The sequence below is a fragment of the Nicotiana tomentosiformis genome, chromosome 5 (genome assembly GCF_000390325.3).
Source record: "Nicotiana tomentosiformis chromosome 5, ASM39032v3, whole genome shotgun sequence".
In the NCBI taxonomy this organism is placed as follows: domain Eukaryota; kingdom Viridiplantae; phylum Streptophyta; class Magnoliopsida; order Solanales; family Solanaceae; genus Nicotiana; species Nicotiana tomentosiformis.
The window spans coordinates 80,151,862-80,174,836 of record NC_090816.1 but is presented as its reverse complement, the minus strand read 5'-3'; the positions used below and the strand labels follow the sequence as shown (position 1 = coordinate 80,174,836).

General features: G+C 38.8%; 1 protein-coding gene and 2 non-coding genes across 4 annotated transcripts; 2 read left to right on the top strand and 1 right to left on the bottom strand.

The window, feature by feature from the left end:
• Positions 1–15,121: 15,121 nt before the first annotated feature.
• Positions 15,122–22,374, bottom strand: LOC104087810 (uncharacterized). 2 transcript variants are annotated; one of them, XM_009592379.4, is made up of 12 exons: positions 22,215–22,374; positions 22,044–22,109; positions 21,785–21,955; positions 20,577–20,642; positions 18,960–19,025; positions 18,369–18,482; positions 17,834–17,982; positions 17,587–17,677; positions 17,394–17,462; positions 16,836–16,927; positions 16,153–16,216; positions 15,122–15,504 (listed from the first exon to the last, which is right to left on the bottom strand). In XM_009592379.4, the coding sequence occupies exons 1-12, from the start codon at positions 22,287–22,289 to the stop codon at positions 15,400–15,402; spliced, it is 1,128 nt and encodes a 375-aa protein (XP_009590674.1). In that variant the 5' UTR covers positions 22,290–22,374; the 3' UTR covers positions 15,122–15,399. The 2 variants fall into 2 exon arrangements, with proteins under 2 accessions (XP_009590674.1, XP_009590667.1); XM_009592372.4 differs by having other exon boundaries at positions 17,834–17,988; positions 22,215–22,372.
• LOC117274564 (small nucleolar RNA R44/J54/Z268 family) lies at positions 21,174–21,264 on the top strand. The gene has a single exon (XR_004504686.1). It is a non-coding gene; the product is annotated as a small nucleolar RNA R44/J54/Z268 family (small nucleolar RNA).
• On the top strand, positions 21,576–21,660 carry LOC117274566 (small nucleolar RNA R44/J54/Z268 family). The gene has a single exon (XR_004504687.1). It is a non-coding gene; the product is annotated as a small nucleolar RNA R44/J54/Z268 family (small nucleolar RNA).
• Positions 22,375–22,975: the final 601 nt, after the last annotated feature.

Below are 22,975 nucleotides of genomic sequence, written 5' to 3'. Positions count from 1 at the left end.
TGCTTAGTATATGTACGTAATTAAAGGGTAATCATGGGTAGTGTAAAAGAATGTTATAGGTAACTGCACATGTTGAGAGAAATTAGTAAAATGAAAATGAAGACAGACCATCTGTATAAGTAACAACATGTTAAATTACACTGATGGTGCAAAAACAAATTATATTGCCATTATACATGTTAAATCAATAAACAAATGACTCAACTATTTGATTTAAAAAAAAAGTCAAGTAGGTCTCAGTATTTCATTTGATGTGGTCATATGAAAGATGGAATAGGATGCAGAGTATCTGCTGGCAAAATAGAAAGGATTTTGAAAATAAACGATACGGTATCCAAATAATTCCTCATAATGGGGACCAAAATCTGGATGCTGCATTGTTAAGATTTCCCACAATAAATTTTCATTAAGAGATGTGTTGTCTCTTGAACTCAGTCAGAGTAATTACTAAGCATGTAATCAATGGGTTCTGATTTTCATTCAATTTCAATACTTCATTATTCAATTAAGTTGCATTAATGTGGTGATTCGCTGCAGTAGTTAATGGATTTACCTTGTATTTACACTATCAATATGCTCCCTCCGTCTCAAATTATTTGTCGTGTTCTTTGAAAATAATTATCTCAAATAATTTATCGTTTTAAAAGTTTAAGACAAAATTAATTAATTTTTTTCCATTTTACCCTTAATTCTAGTAATTGTTCTTGAAGACTACTCCTCAACTATAGAGTAAATATGCAATGAAGAGAGATTATATTTAAAAACATAAATAATAGTAAAATAATCAAAAATCTCTCCTACTTAATACTTTTTTAAGAGGCGTGTAAAAGAAAAATATAACAGATAATTTGAGACGGATGGTGTATATTCTAACATACGTAAGAGATGTTTGCAATAGTGTTTAAAACTTATAGAACGTGAAACAAAACTTAAACTAAAAAGCATTTAGAAAGAAAAACCTAGTAGAGCAAGTTACACGGGCCATGCAATTGTTTGTGCAATTTGATAAAATCACTTGAATAGTACATTTTGACAGCTATAATAGAATTTCATTAACTTTTTTTGATTAACTAACACTCAAGTAAAAGAAGCTCAATAAAAATAAAAATAATTATTCGCTATTATAAAGGCGTAAGGTTCAAATTTAACCAACCCTCACCTTCTCCTTCTCCATATGCCACTTAATGACGATATATACGAACGGTTTTTTTGCATTTGTTGAAGAGTTTGGTCTACATCTAATTTTCCCATATCTCTGTTGATATTTGTTGGAAGGTGTTTACCCGAAAAATGGATAGAGTTGAATTTATACGTAGTTCTAAAGATACGTGATATAAATTGATACAAATCGTGAAAAATATGCAAATGAATATCGAAATTAGTTATAAAAGAAATGGAATGAAACCGAATGAACTAGTTAACTTAAGCCTTCAAGTTTTATCACCTCCAAATTGAATGAAGAACGATTGATAGAAAAAACAATATGACTAAATATCAAAAGCCAAAGAAGGTAATATTTGCTCTCTTTCCTCTATATTTCAGAATGAATGTGTGTCTAAATCAATGAATGTCCCTTTTATAAATGATAACCACTCTTAATATAGTAGAAGAATCATACTTTGGATATAATTAAAAATACATAGTGGAGATCCCATGATAGATTAATTAATTAGCTTTTCCTTGATTCAAGCCGTGATTTCCGCCGAGATTCTCTCCCTACTTGCGGCTATAACGACTTTTTTGTTTCTTGGCTCGATCTTGATCCTAGCCGATCTCGATCTTGATCGGTCTCTGGGTCTCGAGCTCGATCTTGGTCGAACTCGATATTGATCGGTCTCTGGGTCTCGAGCTCGATCTTGGCCGAACTCGATTTTGGTCGAACTCGATATTGATCGGTCTCTGGGGCCCGAGCTCGACAATCTAACTTCGCATCATGGCTCGATATTATAATGATCAACCTCGGACCATTATGTTTCAATCTCGATTTGTCATACGAAGGGCAGACTCGATTTTGACCGTATACAGATAGTCCCCTCGTTTCTCGGAAAGAAGATGACGAGAAACGATATGAATTTCCGAACTTCGACTTGGTGGATGGTGATGTCATCGACGAGCCCGATTGTGACGTATGTGACAAACGTCCCGTCGGTCCAGTTACCAAGACATTAAATGCGCGTCAGACGATGGTCGGCCACTACCAGTTTTGAACCGTCGTTGTGAAACCAATAAATAACTCCTTTCTTCATCATTCCGGACTTTTACTTTCAAATCTTTTTCATTCCTATCTTCATAGTTTTTTGCCTTCTCCAAAGCTCCCTATTTCTAGGTTTTCAAATTTCTTCGCTTGTTCTTCTTAAAATACCAAATACTTTAATCTCCTATCTCCTTTATTCACAAAAATTAAATGGTAAAAACATCTAAAATCGTTTCGCAGAAAGAGATTACTTCCTCATCTCGTCTGGCTGGCGAGAAACTAGTGGTAGAGCCACGCCTTGAAGAACTTATTCCCGGGTGTGTGTTATTGATTCTGACTTTAAGGTCGAGAAACCCTTATCGGTTGTTGGTGGATGCGAACCGATATCGAGATATATATGCTCGATACCTAAAAGTCTTCTTGATCTAGTGAAGAAAGATTGAAATTGGGAAAACAAAGAGGTTGTGATACCGGCACCGAAGGAAGCGATCACTACTCACGTGGAAGGATACCTGAGTATTTACACTTATCCTTTCACGTTGGGTCCCCTCGATCCAGCCATCGTCAATTTTTGCAAGAAAAACCAGGTGACCCTCGGCCAGATTCACCCTTCTTTTTAGAGAATCGTGATACTCCTCCGTTTCTTTGTGAGCAAAATCGACGGGCTTCCCTTCACCCTCGACCACCTCATAAGATTATATAGCCCTCGACTCTACCGAGGTGGGCTGATAAAGCTTCAACGCCGGGCCACCAAAGCGTTCACCTTAAGTATAGATGAAGAAAAAGATCAGGGCTGGATGGGCCGGTTTGTTCGGGTGAAGACCTCGGACCTAATCCCGATTGAGAGTATGCCATTTCCTAAGAAATGGAATATGAATCGTAAGTATGATCCCGTTTTTAGTTTTTATTATTTTTACTTCTTCATCTTTTCTTATCAGTGTTTTCCTCGATGCAACCGTCGCTTGGATACCAGATGCGGTTCCCCATCTCGAGAACTGGGTCAGAAGCCTGGTTTCGACATCAACATACGCCGAGCGCGCGTGGCGCGATTTGTCAAAGGGCCGGTGGGAGGCTCGTAATCATGGTAAACCTTCTTCTTTGGCTTACCGATTTGCATATCGTTCAAGCATTCTTCTTCTCAAGTATTGGTTTATTTACTTTCTCCTTTTGTAGGTCTCAGAAAGGATACGGCTATGAGACCCTTGTCCGGCGATGAAGAAGCTTTACCACATGTCTCGAAACCGGCGATAGTGATTAAGAGAAAGAGGGCCTCGAATTCTGAGAGTCAAAAACTCAAGAAGAGAGCGGCCCGTAAACCCAAGGGGAACACAATCCCACTGACTGTGGAGTCAGTCCAAATATTAAGGGATGAAGAAGAAGAAGAAGAAGAAGTACGTGGTTCTGGGCTGGTGTCCCGTGCATGAGCTGGCACCAATATTCAGAAAACTTCGGGACCGGCGAGGCTTGATAATGCTCCGTCCAGGCTCAATGAGGTCGAGGAGGAGACTCCGGCCCAAGTTCCCGGACCGAGGAGAATCAAAGATGCTTTACCTCGGGGCTAAGGAACCGTTGAAGAGGCGGTGGATGCTGATGCAGAAACCGGTTTTGAGGCTTGTCAAGACGGAGGTGGTGCCCCAAAGAACCTACTTGGGGCAATAGAGATCGGAGATTCCCCCTCGTTTCCTTTATTTTCCCAGTCGATGATACGTGATGCTCAGACCGTGGAGACTTGTCACGGGGAAGGAGCCCATGGAGAGGAAGACCCTTTTCGTGGTTATTTTGTTGGGATAGAAGATTCCACCGGTCTGAGTAATTTGGAGGCTCCGAAGAGGAGCTCAGGCGAGGTGGGAGTTTCTTGTCTTTTCAGCGAAGCTCAACAGGCCCTGAATCGGGTAAGTTCATTTTCTATTTGTTAATACTTGTATTTTCTTTCCTTGTATAGTCCCGTCTTTCTATTTTTATAGGCCTCTATGCTTCATCACGAGGTGTTTCTCCGATCCCGAGGGGAGCTGAGCCGGCACGAAGCCGAAATCCGAGGGCTTACTGAGGAGAGAGATGCCTTCAAGCTTCTCAGTAAGCGGAGAGAAGGGGAAGCAAAAGGACTTCGGGCTGAGCTAGAAGCAGCTCGAAAAGAACAAGCCGATTTGTCCGAGCAGGTAAAAATAATCTTTGAAGTTAATGACACTGACTTGAGCGTGATGTCTAACAGTTCAGTCCCACAAGTCCATCAAAAGCTCGATGTGATCAGGCAGCTTCGTATTGAAGTGGACGCAGTGAAAGCGGAGGCGAGGAGTGGAAAAAGAACATGGACCGCCTTGCCTCAGAAAAGGAGGATGCCCGAGCTCAACTGGCCTCGGTTGAGACCCAACTCTGAAGCTTGAAAGAGAAAGCCTTGGTGCAAGCCAAGAAAATCGAGGAGTTCCAGTTTCGGTTAGGCTCAACAACTTCTGATCGAGAGAGACTCGCCACAGAACTTGCAGCAGCCAAATTGGAGGTCGAAATAGCTACGGCTAATGCTGATGCAATGGGGGCCGTCTACCGGTCCGACGCTGAAGCTGCTCAGGTTTGAGCAAAGGAGGTTGCCAAGGTTGCTCAAGCTCGAGAAAACTGGGTTGTCGAGCATGCTAAATGCCAATCTTGGAGGGAGACTCTCGAGGAGATCCATGCTCGTGGCTTCCATCTTACAGGCGAGATCCAGAATGCTAAGGAGCTTGAAGCCGAAACCAGAGTGTTGGACTTTCCTGATGATATGATACCGGGAGCATGAGAGGATCTGAAAGAAAAGGAGGCCTCGAGGGAGAAGATGCTTCTCCCAGAGAGGACTAAGTCCTTTAGTATTTTTTATGTTTCTTTTAAGACCGTTTTGGTCTTTTGTAGAGAGACTTGATCAGGCCATGGCGCCCTTGTAAATGATTTTTGATATATATATATATAAAACTTTCTTCCTTTCCGCCTTATAAAATTATGAAGTTGTATTCTAAGATCCAAGGTTTAAACAATTTGATTGAAACTGAATTAGTATATCCCTTAGACTTTATGGTCGAGTGAGTGCTTGCTCGAACTCGAAGTAAAGTAACCCTTAGGTTTTTTGTTTGAGCGAGGACGATCTCTCGAACTCAAAAAAAAACAGCCCTTAGGCTTTATGGTCGAGTGAGTGCTTGCTCGAACTCGAAGTAAAGTAACTCTTAGGTTTTTTATTTGAGCGAGGACGGTCTCTCAAACTCAAGACAAAAAACAACCCTTAGGCTTTATGGTCGAGTGAGTGCTTGCTCGAACTCGAAGTAAAGTAACCCTTGGGTTTTTTTATTTGAGCGAGGACGGTCTCTCGAACTCAAGACAAAAGACAGCTCTTAGGTTTTATGGTCGAGTGAGTGCTTGCTCGAACTCGAAGTAAAGTAACCCTTAGGTTTTTTATTTGAGCGAGGAAGGTCTCTCGAACTCAAGACAAAAAACAGCCCTTGGGCTTTAGGGTCGAGTGAGTGCTTGCTCGAACTCGAAGTAAAGTAACCCTTGGATTTTTTATTTGAGCGAGGATGGTCTCTCGAACTAAGACAAAAGACAACCATTAGGCTTTATGGTCGATTTATTGCTTGCTCGAACTCGAAGTAAAGTAACCCTTAGGTTTTTTATTTGAGCGAGGACGGTCTCTCGAACTCAAGATAAAAGACAGCCCTTAGGCTTTTGTAAAAAAGATTGTTTATGTCTTTGTCCCCTTTTTGGCTTGAAAGAGTTTCTTATCATTAGTGTTTGCGAAACTTGTAATGCCTTGGCATGAAATAAGAAATTGTTCGAGAGTTCGAACAATTTTGTACTCATTAGAGTTTTTGAGGCTTTGCTATTATAGAAGCCTTTTATGATTTTGTCGGGGGTAGAATTTTTAACCGGTTTATAAAAGATTTCTAAGGCCTGTTTTGTTACGAAATTTGGACGTCTCCGATCCGTTGTTAATTCGGCCATAGCCTCTTTAGTTCGGGATTTGCCTCTTGGGCTTGTTTTCCCATTTTACTTCAAGCTTTCCCGAAGTGTCAGTCCCCGAGTGGGGTGGTCGTAGCCTATAAAATCAAGGATTGCCTAAGAGGTCTTATGATCTTCGGAGTTTTATATAAATCGATCTCGTTGATTTTTTGGACGGCAGTCCTCGATTGTGGGGGCAATCATTCGAACTCCGGTCATGGTCGGCCCTTAAGCCTGTTTGCACAATATATCGAGAATATGAAGTAGAAAAACTTTTCAAAGATATGAGATATCGTTAAATAAGAAATTTTTCTCTTTATAAATCATTATACATGCGTACATGTTTTGTGCCAAGGCTCGAGCAAACTACGTAGGCATGGTTCATTCGACCGTTTGGCCCTTACAATTTTTTCCTATCGATATCCTGCGGCCATGAAGTAATTTCTTCGCATAAAACTTGATATTCAAGGGCAATGCCCCCAGTATTCGAGGTTGATTGTAAAGAGGCCTCGGATACTGTTGAATTATTCTAAGTTAGCACGATCAATGGTTGCCTCATCAAAAACCTCGCCGAAAAACCCATTTGGGACTAAACCGGTCTAAGGAAAAAAGAGTGCAACACGTGCTTTCAGACCTAAAGGCTTCGTGTTGAAGAGTCCATCGCTTCTTTTAGTCGAACACCTGCAAGGGTTAGTTTTGAAATATAAATGAGAATGGGAGCGGTCGTACCTTAGCAGTAGTATCGTTTTAGGTGCGATACGTTCCAATTGCTCGATAGTTGTTTTCCGTTTATCATGCCGAGCTTGTAGGATCTTTTTCTGATAATTTCGAAAACCTGATACGACCCTTCCCAGTTCGAACCCAGTTTCCCTTCATTCGGATTTCGGGTGTTGATGGTGACTTTTCTTAGCACCAAGTCCCCGATGTTAAAATGTCGAAGATTGGTTCTTCGATTGTAGTACCTTTCGATCCGCTGTTATTGGGCGGCTAATCAGACGAGAGCGGTTTCGCGCCTTTCGTCCAACAATTCTAGGCTCGTATTCATGGTCTCGTTATTCGACTCCTCTGTTGCATATCGAAACCTGATGCTAGGTTCTCCGACCTCGATCGGGATCAGAGCTTCGGCGCCATAAACCAACGAGACCGGTGTTGCTCCGGTACTGGATTTCGATGTTGTGCGGTATGCCCAAAGGACCTCGGGTAGTATTTCTCTCCATTTTCCTTTGGCGTCGATCAATCTCTTCTTAAAACTTTGGGTGATGGTTTTGTTAGTCGATTCGGCTTGTCCGTTCCCGCTGGGATGATAAGGTGTTGATAGAATCCTTTTGATCTTGTGATTCTCGAGAAATTTAGTTACTTTGCTGCCGATGAATTATTTTCCATTATCACATACAATCTCGGAGGGCATCCCGAATCGACATATGATGTGGTCCCAAATGAAGTCTATGACTTCCTTTTCTATGACTTTCTCGAAAGCCTGTGCTTCAACCCATTTAGAGAAGTAATCAGTCATAAACAAAATAAACTGAACCTTACCAGGGGCCGATGGGAGAGGGCCGACGATGTCCATTCCCTATTTCATGAAGGGCCATGGGGATAGGACCGAGTGGAGTAGTTCCCCGGGTTGATGAATCATGGGCGCATGCCTTTGGCATTCGTCGCATTTTCGAACGAACTCCCTTGCATCCTTACCCATATCGGTCCAATAATACCCTTCTCTGATTACTTTGTGGACCAGCAAATCGGCACCGGAATGATTTTCACAAGTGCCCTCTTGAATTTCCCGTAGGATGTAATCGGTATCTCCCGGTCCCAAACATATTGCTAATGGTCCATCGAACGTCCTTCTAAACAGTGTTCCGTCTTCGTACAAGGTGAACTGTGCTGTCTTTGTGCGCAGAGCTCTCGATTCCTTTGGATCTGATGGAAGCTTCCCGTTCTTAAAGTACTCTATGTATTTGTTTCTCCAATCCCAGGTTAAACTTGTGGTGTTTATCTCGGCGTGACCTTCTTCGATTACCGATCTCATGAGTTGTACGACAGTCCCCGAGTTGAGTTCGTCATCTTCGACCGATGAACCTAAGTTTGCAAGAGTGTCGGCCTCGCTATTCTGTTCTCGGGGTACATGTTGCAAGGTCCATTCCTTAAATCGATGTAGAGTCGCCTGTAGTTTATCCAAGTACCTCTGCATTTGATCTACTCGGACTTCAAATGTTCCGTTAACTTGGTTTACCACGAGGAGGATACTTAGCCTCTACGACTTCCGCACCCAACCTTTTAGCTAGTTCGAGACCTGCAATCATGGCCTCATACTCAGCCTCAATGTTAGTCAATTTTGTAGTTCTGATAGACTATCTAACTACATTACTTGTGAGTGATTTTAGTACGATGCCTAGTCCGGACCCCTTCACATTCGAGGCACCGTCCGTAAAGAGGGTCCAGACTCCCGAAGAGGTACCCGATTTTATCAGTAGTTCTTTTTCAATCTCGGGTACGAAGGCCGGCGTAAAGTCAGCCACGAAGTCCGCCAAGATTTGAGATTTGATGGCGGTTCGGGGTCGATACTCAATATCATACCCACTGATTTCTATGGCCCATTTGGCCAATCGACCCGAAAGCTCGGGTTTGTGTAAAATATTTCGAAGAGGATAAGTTGTTACAACACATATCGGATGACACTGGAAATATGGTTTTAGTTTCCTAGAGGCGCTTATTAAAGCAAGCGCTAATTTTTCTAAGTGTGGATATCTAGTTTCGGCCTCTCCTAAGGTCCGACTGACATAATAAATAGGGAATTGTGTGCCTCTTTCTTCTCGAACCAGGACTCCACTTACCACTATCTCCGAGACAGCTAAGTACATGTAAAGCTGTTCGTCCACTTTCGGGGTATGAAGCAGTAATGGGCTCGATAAATACCGCTTTAATTCCTCCAAAGCCTGCTGGCATTCCGGAGTCCATGCAAAGTTGCTCTTCTTCTTAAGTAGTGAGAAAAATTAGTGGCTCCTATCTAAGGATCTCGAAATGAATCGTCCTAGGGCGGCTATCCGTCCCGTTAGCCTCTGCACGACCTTTACATTATCTACTACCGTGATATCCTCGATAGCTTTGATTTTATCGGGGTTGATCTCGATTCCCTGATTGGACACCATGAAACCAAGAAACTTGCCCGAGCCAAACCCGAATGCACATTTTTCGGGGTTGAGCTTCATATTGTACTCCCTCAGTATATCGAAAGTTTCCTGGAAATGCTTTAAATGGTCATTTGCTCGCAGGGACTTAACTAACATGTCATCAATATAAACTTCCATTGATTTTCCTATTTGTTTTTCAAATATTCGGTTTATTAGGCGTTGATAAGTTGCACCAACATTTTTTAGACCGAATGGCATTACGTTATAACAGTAGGTACCGTACTTAGTGATAAACGAGGTATTTTCCTGGTCCTCCGGGTTCATTTGTATCTGGTTGTAACCGGAGTAGGCATCGAGAAAACTGAGAGTCTCGTGGCCGTCTGTGGCATCGATCATACGATCGATATTAGGCAAAGGAAAAGAATCCTTAGGGCATGTTTTATTCAGGTCTTTATAATCTATACACATTCTAAGTTTGTTTCCCTTCTTAGGGACTACCATCACGTTTGCTAGCCATTCAAGGTATTTTACTTCTCGAATGGATCCTATTTTAAGAAGTTTGGTTACCTCGTCCTTGATGAAGGCATGTTTGACCTCGGACTGGGGTCTTCTTTTTTGCTTTACCAGATGAAATTTCATATCCAAGCTTAGTCTATGAGCGGTTATTTCCGGTGGGATCCCTATCATGTCAAGATGGGACCAAGCGAAATAGTCCATGTTAGCTATAAGAAATTGAATAAGCTTTTTCCTGAGCTCGGGATTTAACCCCGTGCCCAGGTATACCTTTCGTTCGAGCAGATATTTGATTAGCGTGATTTGCTTCAGCTCTTCGACCGTTGATTTGGTAGCGTCAGAATCATCGGGGACCATGAAGGATCGAGGGATCCCATAATCATCATCTTCGTCAGTCTTCTGCTTCTCTAGTTGGGTCGAGGCTGTCGTTTGTGATTGCTATTTGGTGTCCTGTTTCTCCTTTGAATCTGATCCCTTTGTTGATGATAGTGATGATATCAGTATCACTTCATCGACAACAAACATTTCCTTTGCGGCCAGTTGCTCCCCGTAGACCATTTTGATTCCCTCTGGTGTTGGGAATTTTAGAACCTGGTGAAGGGTCGAGGGTACTGCTCTCATTTTGTGGATCCACGGCCTCCCGAACAGGGTGTTATACCTCATGTAGCCCTCGATCACGTGGAAATTCATTTCTTGGATGGTCCCGGCCACGTTTACTGGTAGAGTTATCTCGCCCATATTAGTTTCACATGCCATATTGAATCCGTTTAGTACCAGGGTTACGGGAACGAGCTGGTCCTGTAGACCGAGTTTCTCTACGACCCTCGATCGAATGATGTTGGCCGAACTACCTGGATCAATTAACACACGCTTAACTTGAGTTTTATTCATAAGTACAGATATTACCAATGCATCGTTATGAGGCTGCTTGATTCCTTCTGCGTCTTCGTCATTAAAGGACAAGGTTCCTTTAAGTATGTAATCCTGAGTTCGAGATTGCTTATCTCTTATAATCGACATCTTAGTGCGTTTAAGCACTGGCCCCTGGGGACATCGATCCCTCCGATGATCATGTGGATAATGTTTTATGGCTCTTCTTGTTTGTTTTGTCTATTGAATTCACTGTTTTTGAAATGATTTTTGGCCTGGTCACTTAAAAACTCTCGAAGGTGCCCTTCATTTAATAACCGGGCTACCTCCTTTCTCAACTGCCTGCAATCTTCCATTCTGTGGCAATGGCTGCCATGATACTTGCACATTTGATTAGAATTTATTTGGGTTGGATCGTACTGCAGAGGTCGAGGCCATTTAGTATCTTTGATGCGTCCGATAGCCGACATGATGGCGGATGCATCAATGTTGTATATACTCCGATAACCGCGGTGCTTCCTTAGGTCCGGTATGCCTATCGAAACCATTCTTGTTCATCAGCCCTCGAGACCCTTGGCCTCGATCACTTCTCCTTTCGCCTCGTACGGAGTTGCATCCAGGTTCGCTACCTTTACGTTCTCTGTTATACGGCCGGTATCAGTACCTATTCGACCTCGATTCTCGGTAGATATCCTTTTTAATAACGGACCCAAAACCCAACTGGTCGTCTTCGACTCTAATATTCGATTGATATCGATTGTGAACATCGGCCCAGGTAACAGCCGGGTACTCAATCAAGTTCTGCTTCAACTGCCGTGAAGCCATTGAGCTTCGTTCGTTCAGTCCTTGGGTGAAAGCTTGAACGGCCCAATCATCTGTGACCGATGGTAGATCCATTTGTTCCATTTGGAAATGAGATACGAACTCTCTTAGCATCTTGTTATCTTTTTGCCTTACCTTGAAAAGGTCCGACTTCCTGGTCTGGACCTTTATGGCTCCGGCATGTGCTTTTACAAAAGAATCTGCAAGCATGGCAAAAGAATCGATAGAGTTAGACGGTAAATTATGATACCATATCATTGCTCCCTTTGACAGGGTTTCCTCGAATTTCTTTAATAATACAGATTCGATCTAATCATCCTCTAGATCGTTCCCTTTAATGGCACATGTGTAAGAGGTGACGTGTTCGTTGGGGTCGGTCGTTCCATTATATTTAGGAATGTCGGGCATGCAGAACTTCTTGGGGATCGGTTTGGGAGCTGCGCTCGGGGGGAAGGGCTTTTGTACGAACTTTTTGGAATCCAAACCCTTCAATATTGGTGGTGCCCCCGGGATCTGATCAACCCGGGAGTTATAAGTTTCTACTTTTTTGTCGTTTGCTTCGATCCTCTTTTCTCCTGACTCTATCCGTTTTGTCAGTTCCTCGAGCATCTTTATAATTTCGGGGTTAGTCCCCGATTCTTGTTCATTTGACCTTACTATAGCTAACCCCGTTCTGTGGGTGACTTCCGGGGTGGACCGGGCTCGGGCCTGCTCGGTGCCTGGGTTTGGCTCTGCAACTGAGCTATCGCTACCTGTTGAGCTTGCAACATTTCGAAAATCATATGCTGGCTGATCCCGTCTTCTCCAACATTTTGGGTATTTCGAACTGCAGATCGAGTTCTACTATGAATGTTGTTTTCGGGGTCGGAATATTGGTTCGCCTCAATGGCCACATGTGAATTAACGTCAATTGGATCTAGGCCAGAGTTCCAACGGGGTCAACGAGTGGCCTTTCCTCCCCGGGCGTCAGGTTTTTATTCTCATCTTGAAGGCCAGCTTCGTTGTCGATAGGTAGGGCCATTAATTGAGAGTTTGATGTTTTTAACCTGAAATCAAAGATACTTCCAAGAGCAAGTGTAAAATAGTACGTTTTATAAAAATTCGTACCAAATAACCACTATTATTCTTAGCCCCATGGTGGGCGCCAAACTGTTTACCCAAAAAATGGATAGAGTTGAATTTATACGTAGTTCTAAGGATATGTGATATTAATTGATACAAATCGTAAAAAATATACAAATGAATATCAAAATTAGTTATAAAAGAAATGGATACAAACCGAATGAACTAGTTAACTTAAGCCTTCAAGTTTTATCACCTCCAAATTGAATGAAGAACGATTGATAAAAAAAATAATATGACTAAATATCAAAAGCCAAAGAAGGTAATATTTGCTCTCTTTCCTCTATATTTCAGAATGAATGTGTGTCTGAATCAATGAATGTTCCTGTTACAAATGATAACTACTCTTAATATAGTAGAAGAATTCTACTTTGGATATAATTAAAAATATATAGTGGAGATCCCATGATAGATTAATTAATTAGTTTTTCCTTGATTCAAGCTGTGATTTCCGCCGAGATTCTCTCCCCACTTGCGGCTATAACGACTTTTTTTGTTTCTTGGCTCGGTCTCGATCGTAGCCGATCTCGATCTTGATCGGTCTCTGGGTCTCGAGCTCGATCTTGGTCGAACTCGATATTGATCGGTCTCTGGGGCCCGAGCTCGACAACCTAACTTCGAGTCATGGCTCGATATTATAATGATGAATCTCGGACCATTATGTTCCAATCTCGATTTGTCATACGAAGGGCAGACTCGATTTTGACCGTATACAGAAAGATTGCAATTATAGTCCCTTAATTTTTAATTTTGATACGTCTGCTGTCTAACTAAACAAATTTCAACCATCAACTAAAACAATTGCATGCTTTTGGTTTTTCACTGCCACATTTTCAAATCTAAAATTTAATATTTTAAGCAAAGATAAGGAGGAAGTGATAAGTAACTTTTAATTGCTTGCATAAAATACAATTACTCACACAGGACACAGTTTTAACAATATCATTAAGATTTCGCTAAATTTATGGACATTTGTTAGTGGAGGGACTAGAGGTACAAAATACTATTATTAAAGGTTAAATATGCTTGGTTTGGATATTATAGGGATCGGATTTCAATGCAATAATGAAGGGAATAAAATTTTTATTTTTTATTCTCTCTTTCTTTTTAGCTAGAGAGAGAAATACAGTACGTTCTAATATACTGATTCATCATTCATATCACTTCCTATGTGTTACGCATACAGCAGCATTTCTTTGGTGAGATAAAGTAGTTAAACCAGAAGCTCCCAAATATTTGCTTTCCTATTTTATTCACAATGCCATCGCATTCCTTTCTCAAACTTATTACGTACTACTATAATTTTTATTCATATGATCGTCTAGTACTTCATTTTCCACTATACTATCACTAGTGATACTTATTTTCATCATTGAAAGTATTTTTTTTTACCTTTAATTTTAAGCATATTGTTGCTGTCCTTAACACAAAAATCACGCAAGGTTGAGGCATGATACTTAATGAAACAACTCACTATATGCACCAAGTTGAGGTTAAAATATATACCTTTTTTTAAAGTTGGAACCAAATCCTAATCAAGTCCAATGCAGGTTCTCATAAGCTCAACCTGAATAGATTTGAATAAATAATAAAGAAGGCTTGTGTTTATTAAATTCATTTTTAGGGGGTTAGGGAGAAGGGGTCTTTACTTACTTGGAAAGAAATCATCTCCTGATTAAGATAACAACATCGTAACTCAAAGATCCCATGTTCGAGTTTTATCCTTAGCATTGTTACTTTACTTAATTTTCCATGAAATAAATAAGAGAAATATAGTCTATTCACCATTCACACCACGACTGTGAAAAATAAAGGTCACCCATATACTGTTAACTACTCCCATTATTACCACAACACTGTAAGTTTTGGTCGTAATAATAAATACTTGCAGTTAGGCTAATTTGTGAATCTGTTACACCTGCTAAATCAATATGAATCCAAGTGGATCTCCCTTCTCCCCTTTTATTATTATTTTTTTTTTGTGGGGGGGTGGGGGGAAGAGGACACATTTATCCTCGTCCCAAACAGATATATAAACATTATTGGTAGCCTAAAGAAGGGGTCCAAGTGATGTGCTTGTTAATACATGAAGATTCGATTGGATTACAGAAAATAAGCTGCAATCCCGCCTATTTGATAACACTGTCGTAATGTTTGAATGCTAATGCTTTTTATTAGTCGTGGAAACAACTATTTGCCATTTGGTGATAGATATTCTAGTACAGAATCTGGGAAACTTCCAATTTCTTTCCTATGCTAGTACGAGGAAAACACCAAGTTCGCGCCAGCACACCAAATCATGTCAAGGATATGACTAGAGACATTCGTGTTTATCGCCTATGATTTAATTTCGTTTCACATAACTGGAAAACCTCCACCACTACTGTCAATTCATCTTTTTGTCATCTCCTACATCTTTTTGGCTAACTGGAAGTAGTGAAAGTAACTCTTCAAACCTTCGCTTCGCACTAGAGGAGGAGATGTTAGCTATTTTGTTACCAGAGACAGCAAGATATTTAATTAAGTCACAGAAAAGAAAGGAGAACCTTATAATATTTGCAGGGTTTCTGAAGATATGTAAGAAGCACCATTCTAATTTTAAAGTACTTTTTTTTTACTACAGAAGAAACACATACAACAAAACTAAATTACCTTTCTTTCCCCCCCCCCCCCAAGAAATGCTAACCTCATTCACCTCAAAATAGTGCAAGTGCCCCAAAAAGAAAAGAAAAGAACGGTATTGCATGCACAATGCAACAAATGTTTAAACAATGCATTTTCAGCAAAGTGCAATCACTTGATGCTTGCTCGGGGAATTGAAGATGTGCATGGTCCAGCAGATGTCATGAATGGGATTCCTTTGAATGTGGCAATTCCTTTATCATCAGTGAAAAGGTTCTGCAGTACATGATTCTCACATGAGAAACATCTAAATGGATAAGGAGACAACCATACCATGGATGTGATATTTTTATCATTATAAGTTTCCCTTCCCCGTTTTATACAACACATCATTTCCAAGCAGGTTGAGGTCAGCTATATGAATTTATGAAAATTTACCTATACTATATAGTTGAAAAGTTAATGCAAACCTAATTTTACAGCTTCTGAATTCTAAACAACTGAAAACTCAAAAAGGGACCCTATCTTTCTCGAGCTAAACAATTAACTTAGAAGAATGCCCCTGTCCCTCTAGTAAACTAATCAGTCTCATTCTAATAACCATGGTAAGCTACATCATGAGGTTTTTCACAAACAATGAGTTTCATTATATATTTGAAGAGTCAATCAGCCCTGACAATATCATATAGGTTTTCTATTTGTACTTTGGCCCAAAAGACTGAAGCCTCTGATGAAATTGAAAAGGCCAGTTGAGAATGAGATCTCAATCATGAAGAGCAGTCAGTTACCAATGGGTTCTAGCCTTCTAGTAGCAGTAGTTGCCAACTAAGAGAACATGACAGATAGAGCTCTGAATGCAGTAAGTTTATTCGTCCACCAAACATAACAAGATTTAGATATACAGAAAAAATCAAAGATACATACCACGGCAATTTTATCAAATTGTTTCTTTTTGGGATTCAGAACATCTTCTGGTTTCCCATCATGCCTAGATAGACAAATGCAGACATTAATAACCATAACAGAATCTGAGTCTTACGTTAAAAATACATGGTACCAAAAAGAACAAAAGCCATAATGTTATATCCAGCCTAATGGCACAACTTAAAGAAAACAGAGGAAACACACGCTCTTTAGGGCAGCCATAAACCATAATTACTGTCAAAATGGGGGAGAAAAAGAACATAACCAGAAAAAGAGAACAATGGTCTTGAGGTCACTCGATCTGAAGGACTGACAACTGACTAGTAATTAAGGGCACTGGAATTTCAAATGTACTTTTTTAAAAAATCACCTTAGTTGAAAGACCTTGCTTGCTATAATTCTCTCTGCTTCTTAAGGTGATAAATATAGTAGTTCCGAAAATCTTGGGCCAGGAACAGAAAGGGGAAATTTAGAAGGTTGATGGCAGAAAGGTAGAGTCCAAGAACAAAAAAGGACATGGGACAGATGTTTTGTGAAAGAACAACTTTTTTTTTATGAAGGAAATCTTTTATTAATACATTCCACATAATATATATTACGCGAATCGGTGCCATAAATCAAGCCCAGAGAATGTGGACCTTGAAATTTATGCAATACCAACAGATTTAGCTACAAAAACATACCCAGAAAATAAGATGCACTCCCCAACTTTGGCACCTTCTGGTGCTATCAAAGGCTCCACCACAGTATGATCTTCATTAGAAGCACATAATACCTATAAAGAAAATTAGGAAAAAAGAGTTACTATCAGTAAGAAATGAGAGATAGTACTGCGAACAGAGAGAAGACTACAAACAGATTAACTTGAGCTGGACAACTCTACACATTCAGCTAACCCATCTTTCTTCAGATATAATACCTAAATATTCCTATGCACAAATTACATTTGTCTGGATTTCAAACTGCTTTAGTGGATATGTTCTAACTACATTAAGAACGCTAGATATTCGAATAATGAGAAAGTACCATAGTGACCTAGAGTTCTCAACAGACACTTAGAAGTCAACACAAGCAGATAGCAAATGAATAGTTAAATTACCATTATATTAGGAAGAGGAGGCAGAACATTCAATATAACGCAAAAAATTAACTAGCTTATGCTAATTTACACCGAATTAGACTCCCATGCTACTGGAAAATACAATGTGAAATTAAGCATAGCTTAGATGGGAATATAATACCATTCCCTCTGATGCTACATCCCTTAGTTTCGATGGTTTCATGTTTGTCACGAGTACCACAAGGCGATTCTGCAGGGACAACAACCAACATAAAATAATTAGAAGAAATAAAAGCTCCCAAAGAATGCAGCAATACCAATTCAAAGAAGCCAGAAATATAGCATATACTAATGCTTAATGACAGAGGGCATACAGCCAACTGCTCCGGACTGCAAAACTTTGCCAGGCCGCTAACCACTTGACGACATTTTGCTTCTCCAACATCTATCTCCTCAACCAGTAAGCTATACACAGGGATAACACAGGAAAAGGTTTTAAAACAAATTAGATAACATATAAAGTTGCTAAGGCATGGTATCACCAGAACTTGAAAAGGACAAAAGGGAATGGATAAGTATCGGGAAAGAGACTACAAATAAAAAGAATGAAAAATACAATACCTATCAGCTGATGGATGTTTCCATGCTTTTTTAATGTGGCCAATTTGTAATTTGAGCAAACTAACACTGATATCTTTATCTTTCTCATCTACCTTTTCAGGCAACTTCTTCTTTTCAGCAGAAGTTTGATTATCTGCAGCAGCTTTCTTCTTCAGCTATTTAAAGGGATAAGTGTTAGAAACAGTTTAAAATTTGGGATATTTCACAGTAACAAAAACCTGATAGCATCAAGAACGTGCCCTTATTGCAAACAAGTCATACCAGAGTACCTAGGACTGCAACAAAGACACTAATCATAGGTAATGACAATATTTTCTTCTTTTTTTATTGAGGAATGGTAAGTGTAGTAATGACAATATTTTCTATTACCGTCACTAATTGAAAAGGCAAAATTTTCTGCCACTTGCAACAAACGGTCCAGAGAACCAGAAACAAAGTTAAATAACAAAAAAGTTTTAACTGTAAGAGGAACGGACCCAAGAAATTTATCAGCAAATAAAAACAACCGAAGGCCAATGTGTTACAAGTAACATACCGCACCACTACTGTTCTTTGTTGAGTCTGCATCTGAGCTACTAGCCTTTTTGGTCTCCGACTCAGTATTTTTTATATTTGACTCCACTTCTACCTTCTTCAAACTTTTAGATGCCTGAATCAATGCCAGGGAAAAAAGATATTAAAAATAGCCCATTCTTGGACTTTGCTGGGCCTAAAAACTAATCGATTCAAGGAATGCTTCAAATCAAGATAGTATAGTAATTCAAAAGCGTTACTGAGAATAGCGTGTTTTAATAAAAGTATTCCACAGAAGTAGCCAAGAGCAATGCAACTTAATGCTGTTAATTTGTAAATATTCCATAAAATATGCATTAAACGAATTGCCACAAGTAAAGAAATGAATTATCACATATTTCTGTCTCCACTTTTATTTCAGTAATGAAGAAAACCATTTATATTGTTCCATTAACGAATACTGCAGTAGACTGGATGTCACTGCTCCTGTTCTGGTCACTGGAAATGTAGCAATGCATGGAAAATGGAGTTCAAACAAGTCAGAGCATATCAATTCTGCTCTCAAGATAGTTCTTCAGAAAGTCTAGCTCAATGCAGTAAAAGCATTACTCACAGGTGGCTCAAATTGGACCTTCTCCAGAAAAATAGTTTGGAATTTATCTCCAACATCACCTTTAATCTGCACAAAAATAGATGTATTCAATAGAATGTGTGCTGATTTCTTGCTCAATATAAATCCAGGAGCAATCAAACTACCTCACATTGTTCGCTCATAACATATAAAAATTCAATTATTAAAAGTAGTGGTTTGCTGTTTAAACACTGGCTAATATTTTGCAAGGCCGAGCATCATAGAATGGATTAGACTTGAAATAAGAAATGATTTTTTCCAGTAATCATAAAAACCCCAAGATGGAGAAATAGAAAGAACTAGAGAGTGAAAACAGGACCAGGAGCCCAGCTGTGCCTACGAGAGCTTGGTTAGTTTTTAAAAACAAACATCCCGGACTCACCCTGAAAGCCTTTCATTAAACTACTTAGTTCTTTCATTAACTCAGCTTCTTACCTCATTCACTCAATTTAAACATACCATGAAGAACAAAACTAAATGATCCAATTTCGATTTTATGGTATGGTTAGTAGGCCAGCTTCATGTCCTGCGCACAGGTTTTGCTCCAAAATAATATCACAATCTATCGAGGGTGAAGTTGTCCTTTTTTAAGGATGTGAAAATTTCCAGAAAATGAAAAATTTGTCCATTTCCTTAGTTAATGGATAGTGCAGGGAATTTTCCGCTTTGCAATATTCTAGGTTTACTAATTGGTTGTTTTGTTCTCAGAAATTCAGAAAACCAGAGAGGAAAGGCAAATCTTTTCTCTGCCTGTTTTTGTTCAATTCTAACAAGGGAAGAAAGTCAGTTTTCATATTTTGTTCAACAGAGAATAAACAAACTAGGAGCTATATACAGAAGTGAAATGGTTAAAAAAGCTAATTACTTTTACACCCAGCTCTATTCTTTATTTGAATGTCATGAGTAGTATATTCGGATGTCCATTATATCAAATTCCCCGTAGCATTTGTAGTTCATGAGTAGTATATTCGGATGTCCATTATATCAAATTCCCTGTAGCATTTGTAGTTCAGAATAGTTTTATTTTTGCACGTGATGGTGACATACCTGAACATTATAAAGGACTAACTTTTCAATTTGAAAGCACAAAACTACATAGTAGCCCCACATCTTTTTTCACTCAAATTAATCAAAAACTATATTCGACTACAATGCTAAACAAGTGTACCAAATCTCACAGCTAACTTTTGGTTCATTCTGTAATCATCTATAAGTCTTTTCAGTTTTCCTTGTCAAAATAGTAACAACCACCAAATAAGGAAAATCATAACAGCAACCAATTTCCTTTTTCCCTAGTAACAATTAATCTTCTCTCTCTATTACTCAATCCTCAAGACAAAGAAAGTCACAGCCAAAACAAAACCAGCTTTTACAATCTGATGATAAAATGACTGACATACTCATGCTCAATTAGTAGAAAGATTCCATCCTAAGTAGAGCAACCTGTGGACATCACCAAACTCAACACATCAAGGCCATCGCGTAAGCCTTTCCTTTTGACATTCGATATACTGCTGGATGAAGATCCCAATTTCTAGATACTACCACTCTACTATCATCTAATCTCAGTTTAAAGATAGATATAAAATTCTAGCATACCTGGATATAGTCCATCCATCTAAGCAAGTATGGCAATTTGTTTCTATCAGAGTTTGAAAGACTGATCTGATGGCAGTAGAATGATGATAGCATGTTAGAATGAAAGAGTGAGCTAAAGAAGTTTGCATTCAAAACTATATCATATTTCAATTAAGGAACTGTGGAAGGTGACATTTAAAAAACCACTTACACTACAGTATAACAAAGAATAAGAATCGCCTAATCGACCATTAAAAGCTTTAATATTTATGCCTAACATGACAATGCAATATGGACATAAAGATCATGTTTACGTAAAACGTAACTCTTCAAGGTGTGTCGGGTGTGATAGAAAATGTCCATTTCCAACAAAAGGGAGGAAACAGTTTCCGACACTTGTAGGAAGAATCAGTTTCCATTACAAATATATCAACTCTTATTCAAGATTACTACTTGTTTCTTTATCAAAAATATAAGTACTTGTTGCTGTCAACATTTAGTAATTGTTGCCGACATTAATACTCCAAAATAACACTTCAGATCTCCATTGTATGAAATTGTGACTTATCTTTTCTAGCCTTTTTGTTATTGTTAATGACAAATTAACTCTTTTGTTGATTTGCAAGTGATGATAAAACAGACAGGGACATCAGATCTCCATCAAATGGGGAATGATGACTAAGTCTAATGGGAATCTCTCTGATGCAATTCAGCTAAGATAAAATTTCTTTTAGTTCTCGGCTCACTTTTAAACAGTAAAAGTTATTGTAGAGCACTATTTGCTTGCATTGTTCCAATTTTTATGGTATGATTGGAATACGTGAGATAGTTGTTTATTGTTCTATTATGCTCTTATTTTAAATCTGAAACGAAAATACCATAGGTTTCCTTATCGAAGCATATGATGGGTATAATTATGCTTGTACTGGTATGTCATGTACAATTGCAAATTTAGATATGCACCTTTGTTATAATTACTCATTTTCCATTATTTTTAATCCTATGTCTTTTCATGTTGTCCGTGCAAATGACGATAAAACAGACAGGGACATCAGAACCCAGAAGGGTATTGATGATTTATCGATGGGAATCTCTCTGATGCATTATACCATTTTGTATTCAAGTGTGATTTTTGGCAGCTTAACCTTTTCTAACTAGTAATATAATCAAGAAAATGATTTCCTATGATAAAATATTCGAAAGAACAATTAAGAGAAGGAAATACATACCATGAATGAATACACCGATGCAAAAACAACTATATCAGCTGCTGAAATCTTGAACCCATTGCCCAAAATAACAGACTTTTTACTCAAATCCTCATTCAACTCACTTAGAGCTTTAAAGCTTGCCCCAGAATCAGCAGGGAAGTTACTGGCAAACTCCACCCATTTCACTAACTGAAATGAAAATTTCATCTCAACGTCAAATTGAAACTAAATAAATCCAAAACTCAGTACAAAAAGCTAGCGAACGTTGAAATATTACCTCTTTATCTTTTTGGGAAGAATTTAAAATGTCTGTACACAAGCTTTTAATGTCTTTATCCGAATTCTGCATAATTTAGCACCAAAAATAATCCATCAATTTGTATTTGTTACATGCACTCAACTTAATTCATGCATACTGCAAAAAATGTTAGGGCTGAAAAAAACTTACTGGGTTTAATGACAGGGTGGAGAGGTGATTGCTTAGAGCTGAAACAATGTTTTGCTTCTGATCTGCAGATGCCATGGTTCGATGATTCTTTGGTGTATTTACTTTTAGAACTAGAAACTTCACTTCAATTGTTCAAATCGACCAAAAATAGGATTTTGTAGGGTTTTATTCTCACTTGTGGGCTGGAGCATAATTGGAAATTTGGAATGCTCTGTCCATGTTGAAAATGGGCCATATTTGTTTTGGATGGCCGAAGATCATAAGCCCAAAGTGAAAATGATATTTCTAGATGGATATTTTCATAATTACTTACGGATTTATAAAATATTTCATAATCTACAATTAGTATAAGAATAACAGATTCTACAATAAATATATAAAATATATCTATATCTATATCTGTCTATATATCTATACTATATTAAAAGAGGTCCTTAGTGAAATATCATTCGCATTTATTACCCTTTAAAATATGATTTTACATCTAATAATATTGTCATTTATCGATTCTCCTAATATTTAGGACATTAAGATCAACAAAATTTAGTTTATTAAATTTTTTCTTATTTGCATTAGGCTTAGGCCTTTAAAATCAATTTAAAAGATTTTCTTATTCTACAAAAACAGAAATAACGAACTTTAAAAACTTACCTAACGTTAATTAGGTAAACATGGAAACTTGAATGATTATAATTTATTGCTTTCTACCATAAATAACGACAAAATCGAATAGAGTTTCTTTAATTAACTGTAAAATTCTA